This window comes from Ammodytes marinus (assembly GCF_949987685.1).
Source record: "Ammodytes marinus genome assembly, chromosome: 11".
In the NCBI taxonomy this organism is placed as follows: domain Eukaryota; kingdom Metazoa; phylum Chordata; class Actinopteri; order Uranoscopiformes; family Ammodytidae; genus Ammodytes; species Ammodytes marinus.
This window is the reverse complement of record NC_137215.1, coordinates 19,129,730-19,154,970: the sequence shown is the minus strand read 5'-3', so window position 1 is coordinate 19,154,970 and position 25,241 is coordinate 19,129,730. Positions and strand designations below refer to the sequence as shown.

Genomic DNA, 25,241 nt, shown 5'->3' with positions numbered 1-25,241 from the left:
TCAAAGCATTGCTGTACAGCCTTACAGAGCAGAAGGGCTGTACACTCTTGGTGGTCATCATTGGCTCCAACTTTCTAACAAGTGGCCACCTCCATATGCATTTATCAGTAGCAGGATTAATATCATTGAACTATTCAGTTAGCTTGACCATCACTGTTTTATAACATGTGTATATGTGCTTGATGCCAACACGTTTTCATCTTATTAGGTCAGTGCTCTTCAAAATAATATATCATCCACTCTCCTTCTTTGCAATTTGGAGTCTCGTGGTGAATTCCGGAAATTCTCTCATCCAGCCTGGGAGGCTTGGCAACTCTTAGAAAATAGCCTGGTTCCACAATAAATAAGAGCTATTGAAGCCGTTTCCCATGACATGAGTAAACGCTGACCCTGCTGGATAATCTGTCACTGACAGAAAACTAATTTAAAAGTCAGGGGATCAAACCAATGCAAACTGTAACCATTGTATTAATGTATTATTTAATGTTGTGTAATGTTTGCTGTAACTTAAGTCAAACAAAGTTATTAAAAATCAATTTCAAGCAGCAGTGCTTGAATTTTTATTTGATGTTAAAGATTCCCATCACTTTTATTTGTGTGACAGATTTACTTTGAAGCTATTTGATACGTCTGTACACAACAAACGTCTGTCAAAACAAAACTAAATTAACTGTGGTTTGAGTGAAATATTGCATAACTCCGCACCACAGTTAAGCATGCTTTCATGTCAGCATTCAGGCCTTAGATAGAAAAATTACAAATTCACTAGGGTCGTGAAATAAACGGGTTTATTTACTAATGATCTTTAACAAAGGCAAACCGTGTGTGACATCCTAAATCACCCTGGGTAATTTATTACTGGAAAAAAATGGTGGGACAATTTCAGAACTGGCTGAGGAACATTGCTGCTTCAATGTGTTGTGCTGCATGTTCCTTCAGCACAAGTGCGGCATGAAACGACAACTGGGAGCCAAGACAAAACCAAGGGGACAAGTGATGATTAATCTCTCAGTTGTATGGTTTCCCACATTAACACCTCCCCAGCCCCCCTTATTCCACGTTCTGGAATCTAGCTGTTGTAATGCATGCCAATGCGCTTGCGTGTACAGAAAAGATGAAAGCTCTACTGGTCGTTGCTCTCTGACTTTCCCCAATATAACTTGTACAATCAGTTCATTCTGGGAATGTGCGATTGGACATGAGGTTCATTAAACCTCGGCTCTGCGATGCTAAGTTTGTTACTTGCAGACTTATGGCCGGAATGCTACGGATTCACATCAGTTTGTTTACATTTCACGGGTGATAAAAAAAAGTGTGCTTGACATTCTGCTGACAACCAGGGGACCACAAATTATACTTTAAAGTGTGTACTCTAGCCGGCAGGGCTCCTGAGGGTATAAGGTAACTGTGTTTACTAAAACCATAGGGGTGGAGAGTGGGGAGTCTGTTGGGGTATGAGCACACTCACTAAGTGCTGAAAGAGTTTCACGATATGGACATATTAACGGCAGGTCCGAATTTTCCAAGCACGTCTGGAGGTCGGGGTCAGGAGAGGGGGAGGGGGGCTGTGGCGCGGTCAGCACCCCAATCACTTGAGAGATCTCACTGCGAGCGTGCTGGGCCCTCAATGTGATCATCACATCTGATCTGGTGGGCCATTCAATCACTCAGCGAACAACAGTAGGGGGGGGAGGGTCTGGCCTTGAGCACAGCTGAGCGCCTCCAAAAAAGGGCCCCCATAGAAGTGCCACCATACCATACACTACTAATACTCACAGTCCCCCAGCTGTTCCCTAGGCTCACATCAGCAGCTCGAGGGTTGTCTAACCACAGTATGTTGGACTGTGCATCTAAAGCTAAAATCTATGGTTATTGATATATTTTTATTGGCATAGCCGTGTAGTAGTGAGTACTATCTCTTTCAACCAAAACGTCTAGACACAAGCTTCAATCATCGTCTCCTCTGCCACGGTGACTTTGAGCGAGACAAAAGCAGCCTTATCAGCTTCAGCGGTTCTGCTCTGCACTTAAGCCTGTGACATCTTGGCAAGAGAAAAATGTATCAAGGCACTTCAACCATACAGAGCCTTATGCGAAACACGTTTAAAAGGCTCAGTTCACCCTACACAAAATAGGATTTGTATATCAGGGCCTTTTAGCTAAATGCTCCACTATGGTCTACAGCTAGACACCCACTTCTCTGTCTCACATTTGATACTGGTCATGCACATTGGTGTACACGTTCTCTTTCTTGAATTACACCTTCAATGGCTGTGGCTGGAAAGTAGTGGAGGGTGGTGAGAATCAACCGAAGTTAAGCTGCTGGCTTTAAAACCAAAACAATGAGCTGAGAGAGGCTAAAATGCAAAAAAGAAATAGCTATGGGGGAACTGCAGAGTGCGGTTATAATTTTTTAGGTTACACCTAGTTTAACAATTTCAATATTACAACCCAAACTTTGATACTCTAAAGCTGCTATATATCACCAAATGTGATGGTTGATACAGTTTTTTTTAGTGTGCTGTAAAATGACTATTTTGTAATTCTGTCAAAGGTGTCAAGTATTGCCATGAATGTAGGTATAAGGTCATGTACTCACAGAAATGTCCTCTGGCAGGCCATTGGGCACCTCCACTGCCCTGTCATTCACTTGCACGCTGCCCCTTGTCACAAACTGGATCACAGAGGAACTGTCCTGTGTGTTGTGAGACAGGGGATTACAGTTACAAGTACAATCACAGTAACCTGCAACTAAATGTGTCAAACTTGTGACGTGTTTCTTACCCTCTTAAGAATTTCCGTGTTGAGTAAAAGTTTTATATCTATGCTCAACGCTTCTTCTTTTAATTGCGGACCCAGAGTGCAGGAGATGGTCATACACGCTCTCCCAGGCCGGTCACAGTCCTTTTAGAGAAGATAGAGAAAAAAGAGAGAGAGACAGGAAAGAGAGGAGAGAAGGATGTGTGATGAACAGATGTTGCACCGACTAAAAACAACAACATATAAACAAGAATCCTCCAATGGGGTGACCGTGGGTGACCTTTGAAATGTCAAAGTGCACCATGAGGGCCCACTGCATATTTACCAAGACTTTGCGGCCCGATTTGGTGAAGAAGGCAAATATGGAGTGGAAGATGTTCTCTCTGTCTTGGGGGACGGTGCATGGTGTCGGGTTCCTGTGAGGGGTGCAGTTCCCTCGGCCGTCGGCCACCTACAAACAGGACAAGGGTGGAGAAACAGTGAGTTGTGTTAAACAAGAGTTTACAACCAATGCGCTAAGGAAGTTTGAAATATAACAGTACAGTAATAATGGCACGGAGCAGGAGTTCTGTTAAGTTAATGTTGAAAAAGTTAAGTATGGATTTGTTTTTGTTTTTACAGCACAAGTCTCAACAGTAGCACTTCTGTCACTTAAACTGGCCTAATCCCTACTATTGTTACGGGTCTCCAGGGCTCACAGGAAGTTACCCCCCTCCCCCCAAAACACACACACACACACACACACACACACACAGACTTGCCCATATGGAGTGATTTAAAGGTGTCTGGTTTACTGCCCACCCCCCTGGGAGCACTTCCCCTTTCCCCCCTCTGCAGTATGACCTGAAGCTCTGGAGGTGGAAATCTCCTCTGGCTTTCCTCATTGTTTGCTCTGTTGCCACCCATCATGTCTGAGCTTTGACTGACTTGCTTGCTTCGCCGCACTTTCTCATGTCCTGTGTTCTTGTTGCCATCGCTGGTGTGAAAGTTGATAGGCTGCACAAACGTTAACCTGGTAAAATCCCTTGTCATGAGAGCACTGTTTCCCCAGTAGAGAACCAAGCTTGAGGGATTTATTTTGCACAGGACGTATGCTAGAACATATGGAGCAAACGGCAGGAACCTGTATATCACGGGACAAATGAAGGTCTGTGTAAAAGGTAAGAATATCTGGCTGTAAAATATAAGTGTGCAACTGTCCGGTGTGCCACAGGCTAGATGCAGTGTTAACAGTGTTTATGATGTGTTGTTCCAGGCTTGGGGATGGTACTGGGGAGTAGCCAGCTCCGCAGGTGTCCCATTCCCGTTTCGTGCAAGATGTCTGATCCCCTGAAAGTGATTCCAGATGGGCTCAAGGAGGGTGGGATACAGTCTATGCCGTCTGCCCATTCACAGCAAATACAATTAACAGCTTGAGCTCCCTCACAATCTACCTATATGAAAGGAGCAATTCAGGGGTTAAGAAAACATTCAAACCCAGTGGGGGTATTATGTTTCTTTATCTAAATGCATAATGTTGTGAAACAAAATGGTTGGCTAGCTTCAGTAGCAACGTCAACAGTCTCGCATAGGTTTTCACTGGCCAAGCTGTGCCCCCACACTTAGCACATTGCCAAAGCCATTACAAAAGGCCCACGGTTTAGCAAATTTCTGTACATACTGTAAAAGTGTCCTCCGCAGTGGAAACAGGCAGCTGTGCCACATAGAGATGTGAGATCCACAGGCACAGGCTGAATGGAATGAGGTAAAAATGTGGCCGCCTGAAGGCGAATAAACTAATAAATAATTGTATGGGCTGAATAAATAACGTAGATAGACTGCTGTTGGCATCCACCTGTGATTCAATGACGTGGAACATGTCAGCTCCGCTGCCAGCCAGCCGGTTTGGTATCCTGATGTCCACGGTGGAGCCAGGGAGCCTGCTGGGCCCCTTGTTTATGGCCTGGAAGCACATCACACAGAACACAGGGAAAGATGAAGACAAAGGCAAAGAGGAGAGAATATATTCAAAGAGAAACATGTAAAACACTGAAAAATGCAGTACCTGGAAAGTAATGTTGAGAGGCTGAAAGTGGCACTCCATGTCCTCCAACTGGACGAAGCGTGAGGCGTCAATTGAGTTTCCATACACAAAGGAGCTCGGTGTCACCACACTGCCAACAACAGCACATAAGAACATCATCTTTAAAGCAAAGCTTCATGAAAACCTCTGGCTTCTGTGGCTTTAGCTAGTGACAGAATCTCTGCTGTCACTAGCTGGGCAGCAGAGATTCTTCAGCCAGCGAGACATAAGTCAGACCTGTCCAGCTTCAGATTAAAGAGAGCACACAGAGCTTATCAGATGTCAGAGTTCTGGCGGATTTGGGCTGTTTTACATCTCTTTCCCTTGACTCTGAGGCAGAGCTATGATAAAGCATTCCAAGATAAGGCCTTTCAAGTTGACGTGCTCCATACTGACAAAATGACTCCCTCTACTCCCCAGAGCCAACAAATGAGCAACCAGTTACAGTCTCCATTTTGGCTATATTAACGCTGTTATGGGTGTTCGTGTTTGCCTTGCTCTTACCTAGTAATAGTCGTGTCCGTCTCATGAACCAGAGGGATGGACAGGTCTAAAATGTTGTCGGAGAGTTTGTGCTCAGGATTAGCGCTACAAAAACAAGAAACAACAAAGTTAAGGAGTCATTTTGAAAATCAATTGAGGATTACATTCAAAAAGTATGTAATCCATTGGGCACAAAGTTGCACGCATTAATGTGGATACAGTAGCATGTATGTTCACAGGAATCCTCTCATTACACAACATAACTGCTACAGTCACATACTAGCATTCGAGAAGCTTAATAGTTACCTTTTTGCTTTAACTAAGAACTGCAATGTGTCATTTTCTCCAGAAAGCTGACTCGTGTCAAAAATCACTGCAAAATGATACTGTGGAGAAAAAGACAGAATAAACCAGGGTGTCACTGACTGTTAGTTTTCTTTTTCCATACATCCAAAATACAGGCTGCAGGAGGCTCCTGCACGTCGATGCACTGTGTTTTACAAAGATTAAAACACCTTAAAAATGACATGTAGACTGCATACAGTTTTTTTACACTGCACAATTAGTTCTATCTCGGTTTGAGCTACCTTAGTCTGTGCTCTCATGAAGGGAAATCCCACGCTGCATTTGAGGAAGTCCAAATCAACAAGTCCACAGGAAATGCCCTTCTCTTCCTGGAAAAAGACAGATAGAAACAGAGAGTATGAGGAGGCGATAAAAGCAGACAGGCTGGAGACAGAGTGGGTGACACTCATGGAGACACAATACACAGAGAGAAAGACGGCAGACGAGGACCAGACTGCAACAATTTCGACAAGCTCCCTGACAAAAAGAAATCAGAAATGGCTTTAGATAGTAAAATAATTGCAAATATCATAGATATAATGTAATTCACATCATTTTCATGGCAAAAGCAACATCATAACCCCTGAAGTTTTACACACACACACACACACACACACACACACACACACACACACACACACACACACACACACACACACACACACACACACACACACACACACGTGCCAACCTTTACGGTAAGATCAAAGTCTATCATTAACAGACTACCATTGGTTCTTATATCTTATTGAAGTTCTAAATTAGGTTAAAAGAAGAATGTACGAAGCATCGATGGGACACACACACATCATAGCGGGTGGGTGATTGGACAGCCTCCAGGCTGTGTGTTTGGAAGCTTGTCCAAACAATATGGAGCTTCACCGGCTGCGCTGTGTAAACACTTGGGCCTTGACCCGACAAGGAGTAAGAATTCTTTTAGCGAGAGTTCACTGAGAGGCTGACGGCTGGGAGCGAGAAAGAAGGCAGATACTGTATACTTGACGACTTCAAGGATAAAGCAAGAAACAGACGTGCACTTCTGGAACATTGAGGCTTAGAGTAAATCGTACAAAAGGTCTACATACATGGGCAGCCGTCCAGTTTGAGCCTGATGTGTTTATAGAATGTTTCCAAAAGTGATAAAGAAAAGAGGTGTGAAGGTTGTCTCTGCTGACCACATTTAAAGGTCCATCGCTTCATTATCAACACTCCAATTCCCCTTATTCAGCAGATTCCCAGTGAAAATCCAGGGTGTGGCCGTGCCCTCCATCCTCATTAAGTCAGCTAAAATAAGCAGTGCTGCATAGACTTTACGACGAGTCCATCAGGGGGAGGTGGGGACCCATGCCCAACTGGCAATGATGGAATTTCCTCTATTTCCTGTATTCCTCCACGCTGCTGTGCAAACACCGCCTGTCCCACGGGACTGGGCAGGATTGAGGAAGTGAGGCTGTTTACCCATCATCCACCTGGCAGCCCTTGAGACAGAGCAGAGCACTCAGACATGTGGCGTGCTGTGCCTCCACGGGTGGAAGAGTGACAAAAGTCTGTTTGTTCAGCACTTCTTAACGTCCATGCTCTTGCTTACTTTCTCTTGTCTTTGTCTGTCAAGTAAACGCACGCTGGGATTTTTCACAAATGTCCGGCCCATTAAATATCCCATGTGCTTACACATTGCTTCTGTGTCAGCTGAAGATATACTGGAGTGGTATGACAGCGTGGATGACAACCCACAGGAGGCCAATTTTCCGCATGTTCTGCATGTCATTTGGCTTTACTTTGGTCTAGTTTTTCCAAGCCAGAATCATTCCCTAGTTGATGCTTTTGACACAGGTATGCAGATTATGAGCAACCCTTTGGCTTTCATGGCATGTGCTAATGTACACTTCACAGCCAAGAATATCAGCAAATATTCTAAGGTTTGAAGGTCCACTTAAATTCACAAGTTCACACATTTCTCAGTTGCATTTTCTCAACTTCTGCGTGTTTCACCACTATGCCCATTTGTTTCAACTGTCCAGAAGGCATCAACAGAAAGCAGAGATGGAGAAAGTATTCAGATAGCTGCTTCTTCCAACAGAAGTACACCTCATAATAGTACTCCATTACAAGTTAAAGTTCTGGATTCAAAATGTAGTAAAGCACTATCAGCAAAATAAATGTAATGTTTAAAAAGTAAATGTACTCATTCTGCAGAGTGGTGTAGTACATGTAGTGGGATCACATTCTGAAAATTTAAATATATTTAATCTTTATTAAAGATTCTGAGTGCATTTGTATCATAAACTACCAAAGTTAGTTGTTTGTCTGATCTAATACATAACAATGGAACGTAGTGCATTATACTGATCACAAATTTCTTAATATGTGATTTTGCACCCATTTTTCTATTTCTAGTCTTCATATGTGTGTGGTAGGAAATCATACTTTAGAGGCAGGTATGTGTGTTTTGTGCATAAAATCCCAATCTGCAAAGAGACTAGTAGCTAGCTAAATGGAGTGGAATGGAGCAGAAGTATAAAGCTGTAACCGAAAATACAATGACACCAAACATCTGCCTCAGCTCTGGCCTTTTGGAAACCAAAACGTCGAGAAGACGACTGAAGAATTTCAGAGATAAAAAAAAAAGGAAAGAAAAAGAAAACAGAAGCCAGTGCAGCATTCTCTGAGTCTCACGGGAGTGAAGGCAGTGCTCCTGGAACCTATTCACCTCCGCTGCTTTTCTGACAGCTTGTGTTGCAAGAACAACAGACACGAGATAAAAACGGCCCACTCTTCAATATATGAGGGGAGTACAAGTTCATGCTTCGCTCGCTGGAGAAAAAAAAAAAAAAAAAGCTTCAGGGGAGGATTGGGAGCTGACCTTAGCTTTGCAGTAAGGGGTCACCTTGGACTTATCCAGTAGTAACTAGAGATGTCTCATAGAGCATACGGTGGTATATCTGCCCTGTGGCCTCTCTGACGTCCCTTCATACTGTTCACTTCCTGTCTCCCCTTTGTGTAGCGGGCGGCCCTGCCTTATCAGGTTCCTGAACAAAATGAGGTTATGCGGCTGCTGGTAAACTGATATATACTCAGTTCATTAGATTAGCCTTGAAACTCAAACTGAAACACTGTTTTTCTAATATTTGCCTGCAGCATGTGGTCTATTTTAACTCAATTTTAGCTTTGTTGGAGGGGGGGGTGCTTTAAATCATGTAACAGCTTTTGAGCTTAAGAGAGATGGACTGATCCATCACGGGGGAGCAAAGCGCAGCAAAACTAGGTCCATTATTATCGGCAGCGATCTGAAACGCTGCCGATGCTTCTGACGTGGCGTCTCTCTCAGACCTGGCTGGCCGCAGCGCAACAAGTGAGTGAGCAGACCTGACAAAAGCAGAGGTGGCCGCTGTGAAATCCATCCACACGGACTCCGAGGAAAAAATCTCTGGGGTTTAATGTAGGATGGCAGTGGGTAGATATTTATTTAACAGCGACGGAATGCTGAGATCGTTTCCTGCTAGAGGTGAGAGAGTGTGAGTCCTGATCAGGAGGCCTCCATGAAGGTCAGTCGCAATCCTATAACTTTACATACGTGCACTTACCACGACTGAATATGGCCGTATGAGAGGTAACGCGATTTGAACGGGACATAAGTCAAGCTTGTGGGGATATGAAGTACGTGTGATCTGCCGTGTTCTCATGCACACAGCTCATATGTTGTTGACATGGTGTGTCTGGCTTGAATGAGTCAGAGAAGCGTGTGACAGGTCGGCCAGAGGCGTCCGACCTATGAGATGGGACAGCTGCTGCTGCTGCTGGGGCTCTACTGCTCTTTATTCTTTAATTTAGCAGGGCTGCCAACACAGCTCAGGCCAAACTGTCGCAGTGTATGGCTTAGTGTCTAGACGGCACTCCTGACATTTAATCTTAGTCTTTTAAAATAAACCGTCTTTTAGAGAACACACACCTTAGTAAAAAAACAACTAAGGATATAGAGATGATACGTTTTCGTACAATTTGGGTCTCTGTTTCATTTCAGGGGTTCACTTGTGCTTAAAAAGAAAACAAAAAGAAAACAAAAAAAACAGGTACATTACAGAAATAAACACATGCACTCGGGTAAATAAACAGCGGATGCTTCATAGGACCGGAGCTACAGACCTTCTGCCAGAAGTTGATGTAGGAAACTTCTGTGGAGAAGTTGAAGTAAATGTTGGTGTCGTAGGCGTCATCACCAGCGTTGGAGAGGGTCAGGTTCAGAGAGACGTTCTTGACTCCTCCGAGGGCCAAATGGGGAACGCTATGCAGGCTGATGGAAACACACAGTAAACAGTGAATTTCAGAGATAAATAAATGTCTTGTAAGTGCTGTGGGAAAATCAGTGAAGGGGCAGTAGGAAACGATTTATATTAACAGGGAATCTAAGTTTGTTTTATTTTGAAATTCTTTTACTCTAAATTGTAAGTAAACAAACTCAAATGGAGCTCTTGCTTGTTTTCGGTGTAAGACAAAGATAGATATGCTACAAAAGATACATAATAAAGAGAAAGGGAACTCCCTAAGTATGGAAAAACACATGGATATTCTCCAAGCGTGTGTCATGGTTCCACTGCCCACACCCACATGGCCTATGACGTCAGCTTGCTTTCCTCCTCAGTGCATGAGGACCGAGACCAAGACAGTAAAAAATGAATCAAAAACTGTCGAAAAGTCGAAAAGGATTTTACCCAGAGAGCAACATTTTCCCGTGAAGCCTCAGGTCTGCAGCACAGTCGTCTGACAGGCAGTTCTTCTCAAACCAAGTCTGAGGAGGAAACAGTAAAGTACACACAGTTAATATGACCTCATGCCTGTCCACGCACTGAAACACACTCCATGACTCCATGTTCGGACTAGGGGGCGGTATTGTGTTGTTGTTAGAGCTGTACGGTAGTTTGGTATCCAGGAAGGCACACATCTTTCCTCTGTCTGATCTCCCCTTTTAATCAGGGGATGGATGGTCTTTGGTTTAAGGCTAAATCATCAAAAGGAAACTTAAGTCAAGCGGTAAAAGTTGGTTGTAACGTTGATGAGTTTCAGATAAACGGATTCTGTATAGGTGCTGAGAGACGCAAATAATCCCTCTAGTTTTTTTTTTTAAATTTTTTCAAGAGGTGCAGACAGTGAGGAAACACATGTGGGGCAGGTTAGAGGTGGTTGCAAAGAAAATAAATGAATCAGGCTTTTTTGGATTCCGCTCAAGAAAAGCTAACACAGACAATAATAAGCTGGTAACCAACACCAAATCGTTATAACCTCAATTTTAAAGCTATTTCCTCCATTCCTTCTGTGGTCCGAGGCAAGACGTGACTTTGTTCTCTCTAATCAATTAACGGAGGAGATGAGCTGTATCGGAATCTCAAATAGTTGAAAATAAGTGTGTTGTATTAGTTTGATCGTCCTCTTATTCACATATGTGGCATCACGCCTGAACCCAAGCTTTTCTATATCACATCATTAGGATTATACAGAATCTGAATCATTTCTAACTATAAATCAAAATGAGATTGAAATAGGCTTCAATTTAGGTATTTTTGATATGTATGTTCATGTTGTATGCTTGGAACATCCGCTTACTTGTCTTATGTGGCTTTGTCTTGATAACCCCATAATTGAATCAGTGTTTCTAAGAGCGTCTTACCTCATTCCTCACTGCCATCTTGTTTCCTTTCCTCCATCTCAGCACCGGAGTGAGCGCGGGCAGGTCTCGCTCCTGGTGTCCCTCCACCACATGCTGCCCCAGGCTGTAGGCCACCTCAAACGTGATGGGTGTGAACACCTCCTTCACATCTTTCTGTGGAGAGAGCACGAAACAACAAGGACTCGTGTTAAGAAAGTGTCATGCCATCGGCGCAAAACCTGTGTAAACAAATTCTAACCTCAAAGAAATAACTGTCGCGTAACAGCTCCGGGAGATTACGGTAATTGGAACATCTTTCTCCAATTGACGCCCTGGCGCGAAGACTGTTTACGCTGCAGATTACAGGACGATCATACAGTCTGGGATATGATGTTGTCACTGTAATCGCTGAGCCAAAGATCCTTATGGGTTGAACGCAGATGCAAGCCTCAAAGAACCACAGAAACCATTCTAATTGGTTGATATGAACGGGTGACACAACTTTCTCATCAATACTTGTCGTATTGCTGAAAGCGATTAAAGCAGGGCCACCACCAAGATCTCAGCAACGAAAACATATGGGTCTCTTTTTTTTAACCTGCTGGCACAGTCTCTGAGAGATATCTTTGCGTTGCTGGCGGCTCCATCTGAGACCACAAAAGAAGTGTTTGATTTGGCAAGGGGTTTGGAAACGATGCAGACAGAATGAAAACAGAGAGCTGAATGTGATCAAATCCCATATCTTCATTAGTTGACAGCGCTGAAAGACGTACATGGGAAAAGTAGATACTGAGTTCGGAACTCTTTTTCATCTCTTCTGTCCATTACAGCTAAACTCTTTGAAGGCGGATTGGTGGGTCTGCCCTTGGGTCTAAGTGTCTAAAAGCTGCTTCAAAAACAAAACACAAGCTCGGTAGGCAACCTGTGTCCCTTTGCCCAACTGATGTCTACCAACCTGAAGACAAAGCTACTATGTAAACAAAAAGGGCTTCCCTGGGGTCACTAAGGCCACTCGTTCATTTGCACTTTATCTCGTTTTGTCCGTTATCGTATAATTTTCCAGTGTCCACCCACCCATCCTTTTTCCTCAGGCAGGCGCACAGCCAGTTTGGGGCTTTGAACACATCAGCAGTGGCTAACCCACCCAACTCATCAACAGCCAGAGATTTATAGCAGGAAAGAGCCAATGTTAGTGCAGGACATGAACAGACAATAACAGACTATTTGGGAAATGGCGCTGCACACAGATAAAGACATGGCCTTGATGGTGATATCAATCTTTTGTGATTTTTGGAATTGTGCTTTATGCTAACATCAGAATGATAGCTAAGTTTAGATCGGATTATTTAATGACCACACAGCCACGCTGTTGGAGTTCATTTTCAGTACACTGCATCATTTGACATAGCTGGTTCCAACACAGAAAAGACAATACACAGCACACAAGAAAGTGTTCAAAGTCTATATTGCATTTGGATAGAAACTGTATTTGAACAAGTTGTTTTGGAGGTCAGTGAGGGGGGCAGGCCACGATGACATGTCAGGTCTAATATGTTGATTCTTATGAGACATGTATGTTTACCAAGTTCACCAGCATGCCATTTGCAAATGGACTGACCCGGACGATATGGCTGTCCCTAGCCTTAAACAATTCATCAAAAGAATTGCAGAATGATTTTCTGACAAACAACCAATCGATTAATCAACTAATGATTGCATCTCTAATTGAAAATGACATGAATTGCCCATTGCCGCAGTAGAACTGGTCAATAATTAAGATGAGTAACCCAGACGCATGAGGGCTGACCTCCCATCCATCACTTGAAAGCATTTCACGCCTCATTGGTCTTATAGAGACGGTGTTGTTCTAGCAGTATGTCGGCTCAGCTGGGAGGTAACACGACACAATGCTGTAGTCAGTGCTGGACAAGTGCTGCTGTACTATACTATGCACTGGAAAAGCCCTCAGCTTCAGCGGTCATTAAAGCAGAATGCTTGAAATGGCCCCTGTCCGGTGGCCTCTGAGTGAACTGACCCCCTGGGAGTCGACTGCCCGGGTCTCCAGCCCCAAACTCCCACCGCTTATCTCACATCTCAAATCACTCTAACAAGAGTGATTTTTTATGCACAAGTAAACAGACATAATCTTTCTTTTTTAAGAGACCATCTATTATTGTGCACATACAGGATCACTTTCTTCTTGAAACACATGGACTGTTAACTAAGCGGAGAGCTCCCAAGACACACAGCAAGTGCAAATTAGAAGTGCCGGAGGCCAGTTGGTAACACTTGGACTAAGATTTTATTATCCCTTGATCAATGCTGCCAATTGCCCCACCCAGGCCCACGCCCGTGGCCCAGTCACCTACTCCCTCCTGCTTTCAATTCCTGTATTTATGGAACAGAGGAGTTCCTGAGCACCAGCTGAGAGGGACACCGGCTAGTGTTACTGTTAACTGCCTGCTACCTAAAATTTCATGGAAAGGAACCCCAACAACTGTTCCTTACATGCTGGTGAATTTCACAAGAGAAAGCTTGTCACAGGTCATTCTCTACTCAAAGGCTAGCACTGTGTTAATCCTCCTTCAAACACAAAGGTTACAGTGTGGGTCCCTGTTCTCAGATCAGATAGAGCAAATTTGGAATTTGTATTATAAAGACCATTACAATGAAAGCGGGTATATGAAACAACATATTTTTAACAGCTTTCTGGGTTTCAAATTGATAGTGCATGAAATTGTAAAGAAGAAACAAAAACGTTTACAAATAAAACATTTTACTCATAAGCACCATGGCTTAATTAAATACATTAAGTGGTTTTGCTGCAATAGCCTCACTTGGTCTGGTATGACCTGAAACTTATAGTAGTATAAGTAAGCTAATGTTAGCAATTATAACTGGTATTATCTCACTTACTAAGTTACACTGTTTAAACATGTCACAGATAAACATTTCAGTGTTTTTATCAACATAAAACAATTCTCAATTCAAGACTAAAACACTTCACAACGGAGACATGCTAATTGTTTTCTGCTTTGGGTACAATTCCATTTAGCTTCCTGTTGACTCAAAGTGACATTAGCATCGGAAGGATAAATCATTCATTTATGTTGATTATCAAGTTGTATTTGTTTTTGAAGAAATGTGAAAAGAATCTTGTTTTTGAAGAAATGTGAAAAGAATCTTGGTTAAATTTTGTGCAGTAAATATTTCAGCCCCATTGATCAGTTTAGGGGCATATACAGTATTCCTGTGTGACACACGGTCTGTTTTGATACAACCACTAGGGGCTGCCAAAGCCTAAAATGTACTCCAAATCTTAATGGCTTCAATCAAAATGTATTTTACCGAACTGTATACTTTCAATAAAAAAGGTCAATGTCCTACATGTTCACTTAAAAGTGGTCTGAACATCGGGGCGCCCTTAGCTCAGTTGGTAGGGCGTCCCCCCCCCGGGCCGGGCCCAGCAGCAGACCCGGGTTTAATTCCCGCCCGCGGTCGTTCTCTGCATGTCACTCCCCTCTCTTCCCCATTTCAACTCTGTCTCTTCACACTATCAATAAAGCATGAAAAATGCCAAAAAGAAATCTTAAAAAAAAAAAAAAAAAAAAAAAAAAAAAGTGGTCTGAACCCCTCTCATCAACCCATGGACGAAATGACATACAGTATTAAGTCTTCCAGTGTACTGTACTGATGCCAGCAAACTCAGCAGGAAGCAACTGTTCTCCAGCAGTTCCCGCTATACTTAGGCAACTGTAAATTCTCAAGGCTAGGACGAAAGGATCTATGTTACAGCAGTTGCGATCGTTTATGACATCACGTGACACAAACTCCTTTTTTCCCTGAATGCATATTCATATAGTTAACCCACAGGATGGAGGACAGCTTGCCACTCTGCATGTTTTAAGAGAAAACAACTGGGAATCAAACCTTCACCTACAACACCCACTCTCTGTGGAACAAGGTTCCTGGCAATATACTATTCCAGTGTTTATGTTCACACTCAGGACACATGTATTCACTACAGCAGAGCGTAACTCCCCGCTTTTACAATCCATTATTTCATCTTCATTTCCCTCTCTGCTGGCGAAACACTCTTCCCCACCCATCTTAATGCTTGCATGTTTTTTAGGAACATGAGCAGCGCTACTGTATGGATGAATCCGACTGTAGATGCACATATTGGATAGATTTCTCCCTGAAATGTAGGATGTCCTCGAGCTAATGTTGCAAGCCCTGATTCTCACATGTTCATCTGATCAACGAGATGGCAACGCACCAAGTCGCCCCTCCAAGCTCACGGAGGCAGCTCCACCAGGGTGGGTGCGGGGAGGATGACGTCAGGCTGTAAATGGCTCTGATCCTCAGTTTGAACGCCTCATGCTTGGCTGAAACACACAAGAGCTCCTCTCTCAGCCAAACCATTCCCTCAAAAGCATATAGCTTAAGCCTGGTCATGGGAAGTCGTTATTAACTTGTGAGTGAACTGCACACACAACTCTCCTTTTTAGGACAATGACTGTTTGGATTTATTGCAGGTCGAGGCCATTTCATTCAGGGGCGACACGCCAGCAAATCTTAGGTTTAAATGGAAAAAAGCTTTTTAGTCAAGTGATGAATGGATTCAGCCTGTCAAAGGAGGGTTATGTGTGTATACTGAGATACAAGGAGACAGCTTAACATTTAATTTATGTACATTAATGTCTGCAGCACATGGCAACCCATGCACTTCAGCAGCGAATCTCAGCTCGTCCTTGAAACACGTCTACAAGTGTGACAATAGCTAAAGTTTGGAGAGAGCAACTCTGTGCCAAATTGACTGCAGGTCAATGTAAAGCAGCTGCTCTGCTCCAAATAGGTTAGCAGATGTTGAGGAGCCTAGATTGACAACACTGTGTAGGCGTAGTGAAGACACGTCCAATTGTTTTAGCAAGGAACCTCTTTTAGGAGAAGTCGAGAGCGAACAGCTTCATTCTGTCTTTGGAAATGATCCTCCGGCTCCTAAATCTTTCCGGCCACACTTGTCATGGCAGGAAGAACAAAGTGGGTACCCCGCTTCATCACCATAGCTTCTTAAAATGACAGCAATCTCTGATCTCCAAAACCAAAAAAGATCACACATCTATTAACAAACTCATGGCTCATACTCATATCTAAAATAAATATTTTTGCTTTGATCCCCTCTTACTCGATTTATCTGCCATGAACTTCGCCAATGTCTAATGACAACCACCCTTTACTTCCTGCTCAAATCCCCCAGGGACAGCTCATCATTTTAGACTGCTGTTGACATTGTCAGGATCTCCTTTTTTTTTTTATTTGAAAACTTTCCTACAAGGACACTGTCAAGGCATTCTTAGTGAGAATGACTGCAGCTGCCTCTGAACCTTGAGATTTTAACTATTAAGTTTATGTGCTTTTCCTCTTTAAATGTGCCTTTATTGTTCACTTCCTGTACCCACCATTGTGCCCTCATCGGCTTGTCATTTCAATTTAGGAGTATTTTTGCCCCTTAAATATGAATTAAAGTTTTTTTTGTATTTATTTATTTATTTTGTTCATTTGTATATTTGTCAAGTTCCTGGTGTGATTTTGGAATCAATTGATTGTTTTTCTGGACACCTGGGGGCAGCAGAACAAGTTGTAAACACTCCCCTGACATATTATCACCTTATAAAGTTGATGATGCGAATAGTTGCTTATTATCTAGCAGCCACAATGCATCATTAGCATTTATTTGGAGACATGTTTCCGGTCACCTGGCATATAATTCCACAGTTCACTCTCCTATTAGCTTTATTTTGGTCTCCTGAGGGAAATGGCTCTTTACCTGCTAAATGCTCCACTATGTTCACTGGCATGCTGGGCATATGGCATGGAGTTGGTTTATCAGCTTTTTCACTTAAAACAGTTGCCGGCTGCTGCTGGAAACAACAATGATGAGACCACGGAGGGTGAACCCAAAAGGTAAGAGGTGCGGAGTGGATGGCAAAACAAAGAGCTAAAACTCACTATTAAAGTCAGTGAACCTGGAGCTGCAAATCCTTTCTGAAAATTCTATATAGGTAAAAGGAACCCTTTCACTTAATTAAATTGTTTTCACGTGTCATTTGATAGATTGTTATTACAAAAAAAATTTGATCATAGCTGCTTTAAGCAAGATAAGCTGTCTCAAACAATGGATCAGTGAAACTAAAGCATGTTTTGAATGGCCTGCCTGATTAAAGGAAGTTACAAATCAACAAAAAATGCACTTTTAGGTTTTCTAATACGTTCAGCCTGTCCAAAACCAAATCATTGAGTAATCCGAAAATACCAGACTACCAGTCATACAAAATGTATGCAGTTATGCCTCTGAGAACTGTTCCCGTTGAAAATGACCCCTGTTTACTTCAACCACTGGAAAATATTTCAGCCTGCCTGATGTTAGTAGTAGAGACAGTGATTCTCAGATGTCTGACCAGCTTCAGGCACAAACCTGATAATAAATCACACACTGCAACTACGTGCTCACAATCAAATCAAACAGATCATCATTTCACCATTTCAAAAAAGGGTAGAGCAGGGTACAGAGTTCAGCATACGCTGTGTCTAGTACCAACAGGGTTTAAATATGTTAAGAAATCAAAACCCCCTCTGAATTACATTTGTATTGTGGGTACAATCACATGATCATGGAGTCATATAGAATATTTAGTCCTTTACTTCTACCTCTCAACTTTTCCCCTCTATTCCTTTATTCTCTCCCAAAAAAAAAACTATTTTGCAATGATGACTCTCATGTTTTCACTTCATTCATGATCCATATCCAGTTTGACCATACATTTGCCAGGATCATGAGTCACTGCTAGTGCTTGATTAAGTACATCCTTTGCGTCCCCCCCAAAAAAAGTCAGAGAACACTAGAGAAAAAATCCATAGAAAAAATGAGTGATCAGCTTAACTGCTGTAAAGAAAACTTCAGTTTTCTTTACAGCAGTTAAGCTGATCACTCATTTTTTGAGCAACATTGTTGGGCTGCTGCTCCATGAAAACATAAATTAAATCAAATCCTAACTTTTAGCAAAGACAGAGTGCAGCTAGATACGGGGCAGTGTGTGTTGTGTTGTAATGCCTCCCATGAGCAAACGCATATTTCCTCTGGGCTCAAAGAGAAGCCCCATCACTTAACTGACAGGAAACGTATACCATCTGTACTGTCATGCACGAGGCCGTCACACCAACAAATACCACGTTGCTCTTAACGCAGCATGCACATGGGAACCTTCATTCGCACACTTACATACTAAAGATGCTACAGTCCTTCTCTCACACCACACTGACTTTTCTCACCGCACGCAAATCAAAAACACAAGCTCTTTTTCTTCAGAATTTCAGTAAAAATACTCTCCCTAATAAAGATTCCCAAGGGTGCAGATATAGAGAGATGTACGTCTCTTTCGCTTTTGGAAAAAAAAACAAGTGTAACCAAATTTACTGCTTTTTAAAACAGCGTTTGCGTAAACACAAATTACAGGAAACTTTTATGGCCTCGCATGCATCATGAAGAAGGCATTCAACATTTGACCCTTGGACAGTTAAAGCCACAGCTGGGATTTATAAAAATGAGGAGAGAAAAGGTGCCTCACTTCCCCAGTGGAAATTGGCAGATGGAATAGGTTTGCTGCTCAAACATACCAAATTCAATAGTGTGTTATTTTTACTACATTCTATCAACAACAACTTGATTTAACGCCAATGCAAACTATAGCCGTTTACTGTAATATCTGGAACTGAAGTCCAGCCAGCCTCCTATAAATACCCAGATGGGTTCCCTCGTATCTCAGTTCCTCCTCACTCCACTCCCTCATTGTGATATTTTCAGCCCATTATTTGTTCCTGCATTTTTTAGCGTCATTACTGCATCTCATTTGTTTTACGCGGTCTTACACTCCCGGAATGACCCTTAAAGCCGGAAAAAGTCAGCTCTGGAGATCCAGCAGCAGCAACATTAACAGAAGCCAAGTGTTAATTAGTCTAAAAGGTACTGTAACTTAGCCTCTTCATTCCTCAAATTCTTGACCCATCATCATCATCGTCTATATACCTTTAACCCCTCGCTGATCTCTATTGTAACCTGACTGACGAGTTATGGAGTCACCAAAGGGACACATGGCTTCCCTAAGAAGCAAAACAAACCTAGTGCTGGAAAAAAAGGAAAAGACAAAGGAAGAACCAGATGGGGTCCTTTTAAGGAAGCGTCTTCAGCTCCTGAGGACTGCGAACCAAATGGAAACAAGGTGGCTTTAGTCAACACTTAAGTCTGTATTATGTTTTACGCAATAATGGGAATAATGCTAATATGAATGAGAGGGAGAAGAGGAGGCATGCTTCTGGACAACTGAGATAACAGTTTTTCACTAGTAGTTCACAAGCACTATTCCATTCATAAACAATTAATTGTTTGCTCAAATGTGAAGAGTAATTTCGATTTCTGGACATATATGAAGCCATGCTATTGAGTTTCCGGGTCTCAGACACTCAAATGAAATGGTGGGGGCTAAATTATAGTGCACTAGAGAGCAAATAAAAAGTGATTTCAGACAATATTTTATTTGGCTTTGCTCATAAACCCATCCAACTAAAACAATTCTATTTCTGATTCGTGTTGCTGTTTAGAAAGAACAACAAGCATCTGAAGACTTCCCGTCTTTGAGAGATTAATTTTCGTCAACATCCTGATAAACCGTCTCTATGTGAATAAACAGGAAGTTTGTTATCTGCACTCTTATGCAATTAATTAGAGATGCAGTTTGTTTTTGTTTTTGCTTCAAAAGAATGAAGACTCATTTGTAAAGTTGGCAGTTGCTGATCTTTGCCTCATGTTTTTGTGACAGACTAACCAGTGATTACAATCGTGCATTTTTTGGAAAATTGCCATTTAAATCTTAGGAGAAAACAACGCAGTGGTAGATGAGATACCACCAGGAGCTCAAAATGTGCTGATTTTAAAATGGGAGTTCAGTGGGTTTGTGTGTGTGTGTGTGTGTGTTTGAGTTGGTTCCATTCTGGTGATAGAGGAGGTCTCCAGATGCTTCCTGCAACTGATTTCGTCACTTTGCACATAATCTGGGGCAATTTTACTTCACTGTTATTATTGGAGCCATTGTTTTTAGACAAAGACCTGATAAAACGGCAGCACACACACGCACACGCACACGCACACACACACACACACACACACACACACACACACACACACACACACACACACACACACACACACACACACACACATTTGTCAAATCCACCTGAAGAAGGCAGGTTACAGCCTCTGCCGGACATAAACAAATCTCCTGTGTATTGACCTGCTCCCCTTCCTTTGTGGCAGCTCTTGTACGTCTATACAGGAAGCAGTACGCCCACATCAGGAATACATAGTAATATTAACAAATGGGTCAAGCAGTGGGAAATGATAACAGAGTTACTGCCAGGTTGTTAAGGAAGTGTTGTGAGGATGCCAAGTGGTGAAGTAATAACAGCCTTTTGTCTTGGTCAAGCAAAGGCCACATCAAAGGCAACGCTTATCTTACTCTGGGTTCACACACGTTTACACTGTACACTCACACACATACATGTTCCCTCTGTAGTGGAAGTGGGAAACACGGCAAGAGAAACTCTATCATTGTGGTCACACTTGGCCACCCATTACGTTGCCTTGCGGTGGCATCGTGTGGCAGTAACGCAGCCAAAAGACTGCAGAAACAGTTTGCCCAGCATGCTTAGCCGCCAAAGTCAACAACCCCAAAAATCTGCCTGACCTTTGGTCAATCTTGATATGGGTAGCAACGATGGATCTACTATGGCAACAACAACACGGAGCGGGTCTAATAATCAGCAGCCATACCAACAATAATACCCCACTTAACATCTTCAATGCACATGCGTGGGAGGAACTTCATGAGAAACAAAACTTATTTTACTGCAACAAAAGCGATGTTGGCCCTGCACTCTCAAAACAAGCCTGGAAAAGAACTGTCTAATGGTCACTCTGGCACGACCATGTAGGGAAATCCTGACCATAATATTACCCTGAGCTAAAATTAACCCGAATGGCTCGTCTTCGGTATCCCGTGAATACTATTAACGCTACTACTTGCCGAAGAAGCACTCGGCTGAACTTATTTATATGACAGTGTCAAATGTTCTACCTGATTTATTATCCTAGTTCAATGCTTGGGTATATGAGCGTAAAAGCAATATATACCTTTTCTCAGTGTAATCTTCAGATATTAGGTGGTTGACGTGCTGCCATGTGTAATAGCAGACAGCTGGATTTGATTAACTTTCTGCTATATACTTTCATTGTATCAGCTCTCTTGGCCCGAGGTAAATGAAACCGGGGGGAACAGCGTCAAGGGAATGGCACGTTTCTGTTGAACTGTTAAGAGGCAAACAAAGCAGGCAGTGTGGCAGCAGGGTTTTTCACGTGCAAGACAGTGCTGAGACCCTGGGACTTTGTCTTACTGGAGATTCTTGGGGATGTAGCGACAGGAACTCCTGCCTTGACGTGCTCTCCAGGGTTTCCTGTTTATTCTTTGGAGAGCAGACTAAGGTCAAACAGTAGGTGTAAATGAGTTTTGGTACGTGTTTGGACTCTTTTGGAAGAACAGATTAGTGGATTTCACTGCTGCAAAATGCAGCTCAAATACTGCCAGGCAAGCTGTCGCAGAAAAGTGTAGGACCCTGTCTGTCGGTCAATTGCAATTTTGAAGACTTGGTGGGACTTAAAAATAATATCCTGAAAACCACACTTCCTGTCTGGTACTATATCCATAAAAGGTAAAGCAACTAAAAATACATTTTCAAAGTCTTCAAGGAATGGAAACTCTAGGGAAATATCTGGTTTTCAATTCAATAAAACTGTCATCAGAGTTTTCAACTGGTGAATTCTGGGTATGCTGCTTAAATAAATATCATTCATTTGTTGCAGTTGAACAATTTATCATTGAATTAAATGATAATTGTAGCATACTATTGATACATTTTTAGAATTTGGTCATTTGTGGAAACATTGTTTGATTGCAAGTAGCATTTATTTAAGTAGCACTGAGACGTTGTAAGACACACCAGAACACACAACACTCTACTCTATCAGTTTGTATTTGTTGTCGTCTTCCGGGCACTGTTTTCGTACAAGCACGTTTGCAGATGTATCTGTGTCCACCAAATTTAGCTGAATGAGATGCAAATGTGGTACAGTGTGACGCTAACAAGCAGACACACAGGCAGGTTAAAACAATAACTCCCTTCAATTGAATTTGCAGAGGTAATGAATGATATAGGCAACCTGGTTCCATCTGTAGCTTCATAGACCACCATCAGTCCATCTACCCAGTCTGAAAATCTCATGCGTTGAATAGCTTCAATGGCTTTTTTCCATTCGAGGCTGGCGATGGGCTCAGTACATTTAGCTTTGAAAGATAGATGTTCATTCTGCAGATGCCCTGATAACAGCCGCAGTCATCAGATTAAAGTTTGATGGAGCTTTACATACTCCGGTGGTGCCAGGCATATGAGACGGGGGCATGAGATATAGGCCACATACTGAGAGGAATATAGGCCAGGGGGAAGAGTTGAGGAAAGTGAGCAGGATACTTTATGAGCTAAATTAAACAGACAACTGTTAAAGGCAGGGCTTTAGCTGCCTATTTCAGCTCCTCCCCGGAGACAACGATGTACATACATATGCAGAGCCACACAATACCACTCTTGGCATGGCCACAAATGGAATTGGCTCTTGGCATGATTTCAAGGCTCGCGTGCACTGAGCTGTAATGGGACTGCTGGAGTAGGAACATATACAGTATACAGGAATGTATAAATTGCCAAAAATGTAAACATAAGCGTAGCACATTTAAATACTAAGGGATACTAAAACATGTTCACTAAGACAATCAATAAATCAAAGCCAAGTGGGCAGTAAAATGTATTCTAAAACCAAATAACACCTGACAAGATTAATAATGAATGCTTTATAGTTTATAGTAAGACATAATTCAAAATGTAGTGTTAACATTACACTTGTTGCACTTTAAATCCATGGACATCGATGTCCTTCACTCAACATATGCATAGAGAGCATAGATTTAGAAAAACATTATTTGAATAGTTTTCACATACAAGACATACAGCATACAATACATTTGACTACTTTCTTTGTTTTGTGTACAGCCATGCAAGCTGATCGCTCTGTGGAAGCCAATCGTTCAATCAATTGCTTTGGTCCAGACTGAATTATCTCAATAAATATTGGATGGATCTCTAATTAAATTGGAAAATTGGATGGAATTCTGAACATGGTTTCCAGATGATGTATCCCAATGACTTTGTTTGCCAACTAGCAAATATCCGTATGCTAACATGGTAAACTAAGACGGTGTGAATGTAGTTAACATTAAACCTGCTAAACATCTGCGTGTAAGCATTGTTAGCATTTAGCTACAAGCAACAACACCTAGCATGGCTGTAGACATATTAAAAACCTGAAAGCTTTAAGCTGTAACTGGCAAAATAAGTTGAGACACCTGGATACTGCCGAGCAGGAAAACATGCGAGTAGTGCAAAATGTCTTAGTAAAACACATCAAACTGACAAATCAATGGTTCCCTAGCTAAATGACTCCTTCCTGCTCACTCCCAGCTCCTCTGGCCATCTGAACCCCAATCATTCATCAATCACCAATGCTCGGAACTGTTTTCCCTTCCTAAAAGTGTGGTACAACTGAAGTGTAAGCCAGCATGGAGTTTATTTAGCTAAAAATAACCAAACAAAGACCATCTGTAGGGCTGGTATGCTGCTAGACGATGCCAATGAAAACATGTTGAAAATGATCAAAATGAAGGACCTGCATAATTTCAGAAGAAATTACTCTTGAACAAGTTTTTTTCTGTTCTGCTTCTGTACTCTGCTCTCCTGTACTCTCACTCTTGTTATGCTCTTGTGTCCTCATGCTTTACTGGGTGGCTTCTACAGCTTTTAACTTGATTTCAGATGGTGAAAATTGAGCATGCCTGTTTCAGTGTTGTTGCAGCATGTACATTATGTAAAACAAATAGAACTTTAACAGCGCCCCTCATTAAGTTTGGCTGTTAACTGAGGTCCTCTTAAACATGTTTTGGTAATTCATTGAGTCAACAAATGGGGTCGACAGGCGGTCAGCAGAGATACAAACGTGAGAGCGGCTCAGAATAGCTCATGGCCTGAGTCCACCGGCCCCTCATGCATCAGGGCTTGAGCAATCAACCCTGGCGTGAAGGTTTTCCATCAACAGCGCCAGACTGCCGTTCCAGTTGACACAACAGCACCCTGCTGTGACGCTTCCCTCAATCCTGCGTTTTCACTGTATGTTTTAGCTGAAAGAAGGGTGGGGCAGGGGTGTCCAATCCCTTGAGATTGCAGTCTGGCAACCAGCTGGTTTCCATTAACATACCTCTACTGGGGAATGAGAGGACTGGCTCATATGGGCAGACACATGAGGAAGATAAATGATACGATTGGTCAAGCAGACTAGACCCGTTTCTCAGAGCGCAGCAAGATGACCTCTGATAACGGTGATTCTTTAGCTCTTCTCTCAAGTTTAGGACAAACACAGACCATATGATGAAGGCTTATGGCAGACACTTATCGTGCTAGGCCATAATCTTTGTCCCTTTTACTTTTGATTCATATCGAAGGTCATTTAGCCGGTAAACAGTTGGGTTATGTTGTAATCGGGGCACCACACCATTAACGTCTTGTGTGGCTTTTTCCATCTTCTGGTAACTCTGGGAATCTGGGAAAGCTTTTTTAGCTGCTGAGCAGGTGAAATGTGTGGCCACATATAGCGAAATAATCCAAACAGCTAGAGTGGCAAACCAGGCTGCCAATCCACATGCTACTACAGACAGAAGATGTAATGTTATCTGCATG

The 25,241-nt window shown here is 42.4% G+C and overlaps 1 protein-coding gene across 1 annotated transcript in view; it reads right to left on the bottom strand.

Annotated features, from left to right (window-relative positions):
* itga9 (integrin, alpha 9) overlaps positions 1-25,241 on the bottom strand; it is a 50,107-nt gene that overhangs the window by 5,194 nt on the left and 19,672 nt on the right. Inside the window, exons 16-26 of the mRNA XM_080037074.1 lie at positions 11,313-11,465; positions 10,360-10,436; positions 9,794-9,941; positions 5,893-5,979; positions 5,612-5,691; positions 5,327-5,410; positions 4,805-4,913; positions 4,595-4,702; positions 3,086-3,211; positions 2,785-2,904; positions 2,600-2,695 (exon numbers count right to left, since the gene is read on the bottom strand). Coding sequence (XP_079893200.1) covers positions 2,600-2,695; positions 2,785-2,904; positions 3,086-3,211; positions 4,595-4,702; positions 4,805-4,913; positions 5,327-5,410; positions 5,612-5,691; positions 5,893-5,979; positions 9,794-9,941; positions 10,360-10,436; positions 11,313-11,465 — 1,188 coding nt within the window. The remainder of the gene's footprint in view (positions 1-2,599; positions 2,696-2,784; positions 2,905-3,085; positions 3,212-4,594; positions 4,703-4,804; positions 4,914-5,326; positions 5,411-5,611; positions 5,692-5,892; positions 5,980-9,793; positions 9,942-10,359; positions 10,437-11,312; positions 11,466-25,241) is intronic.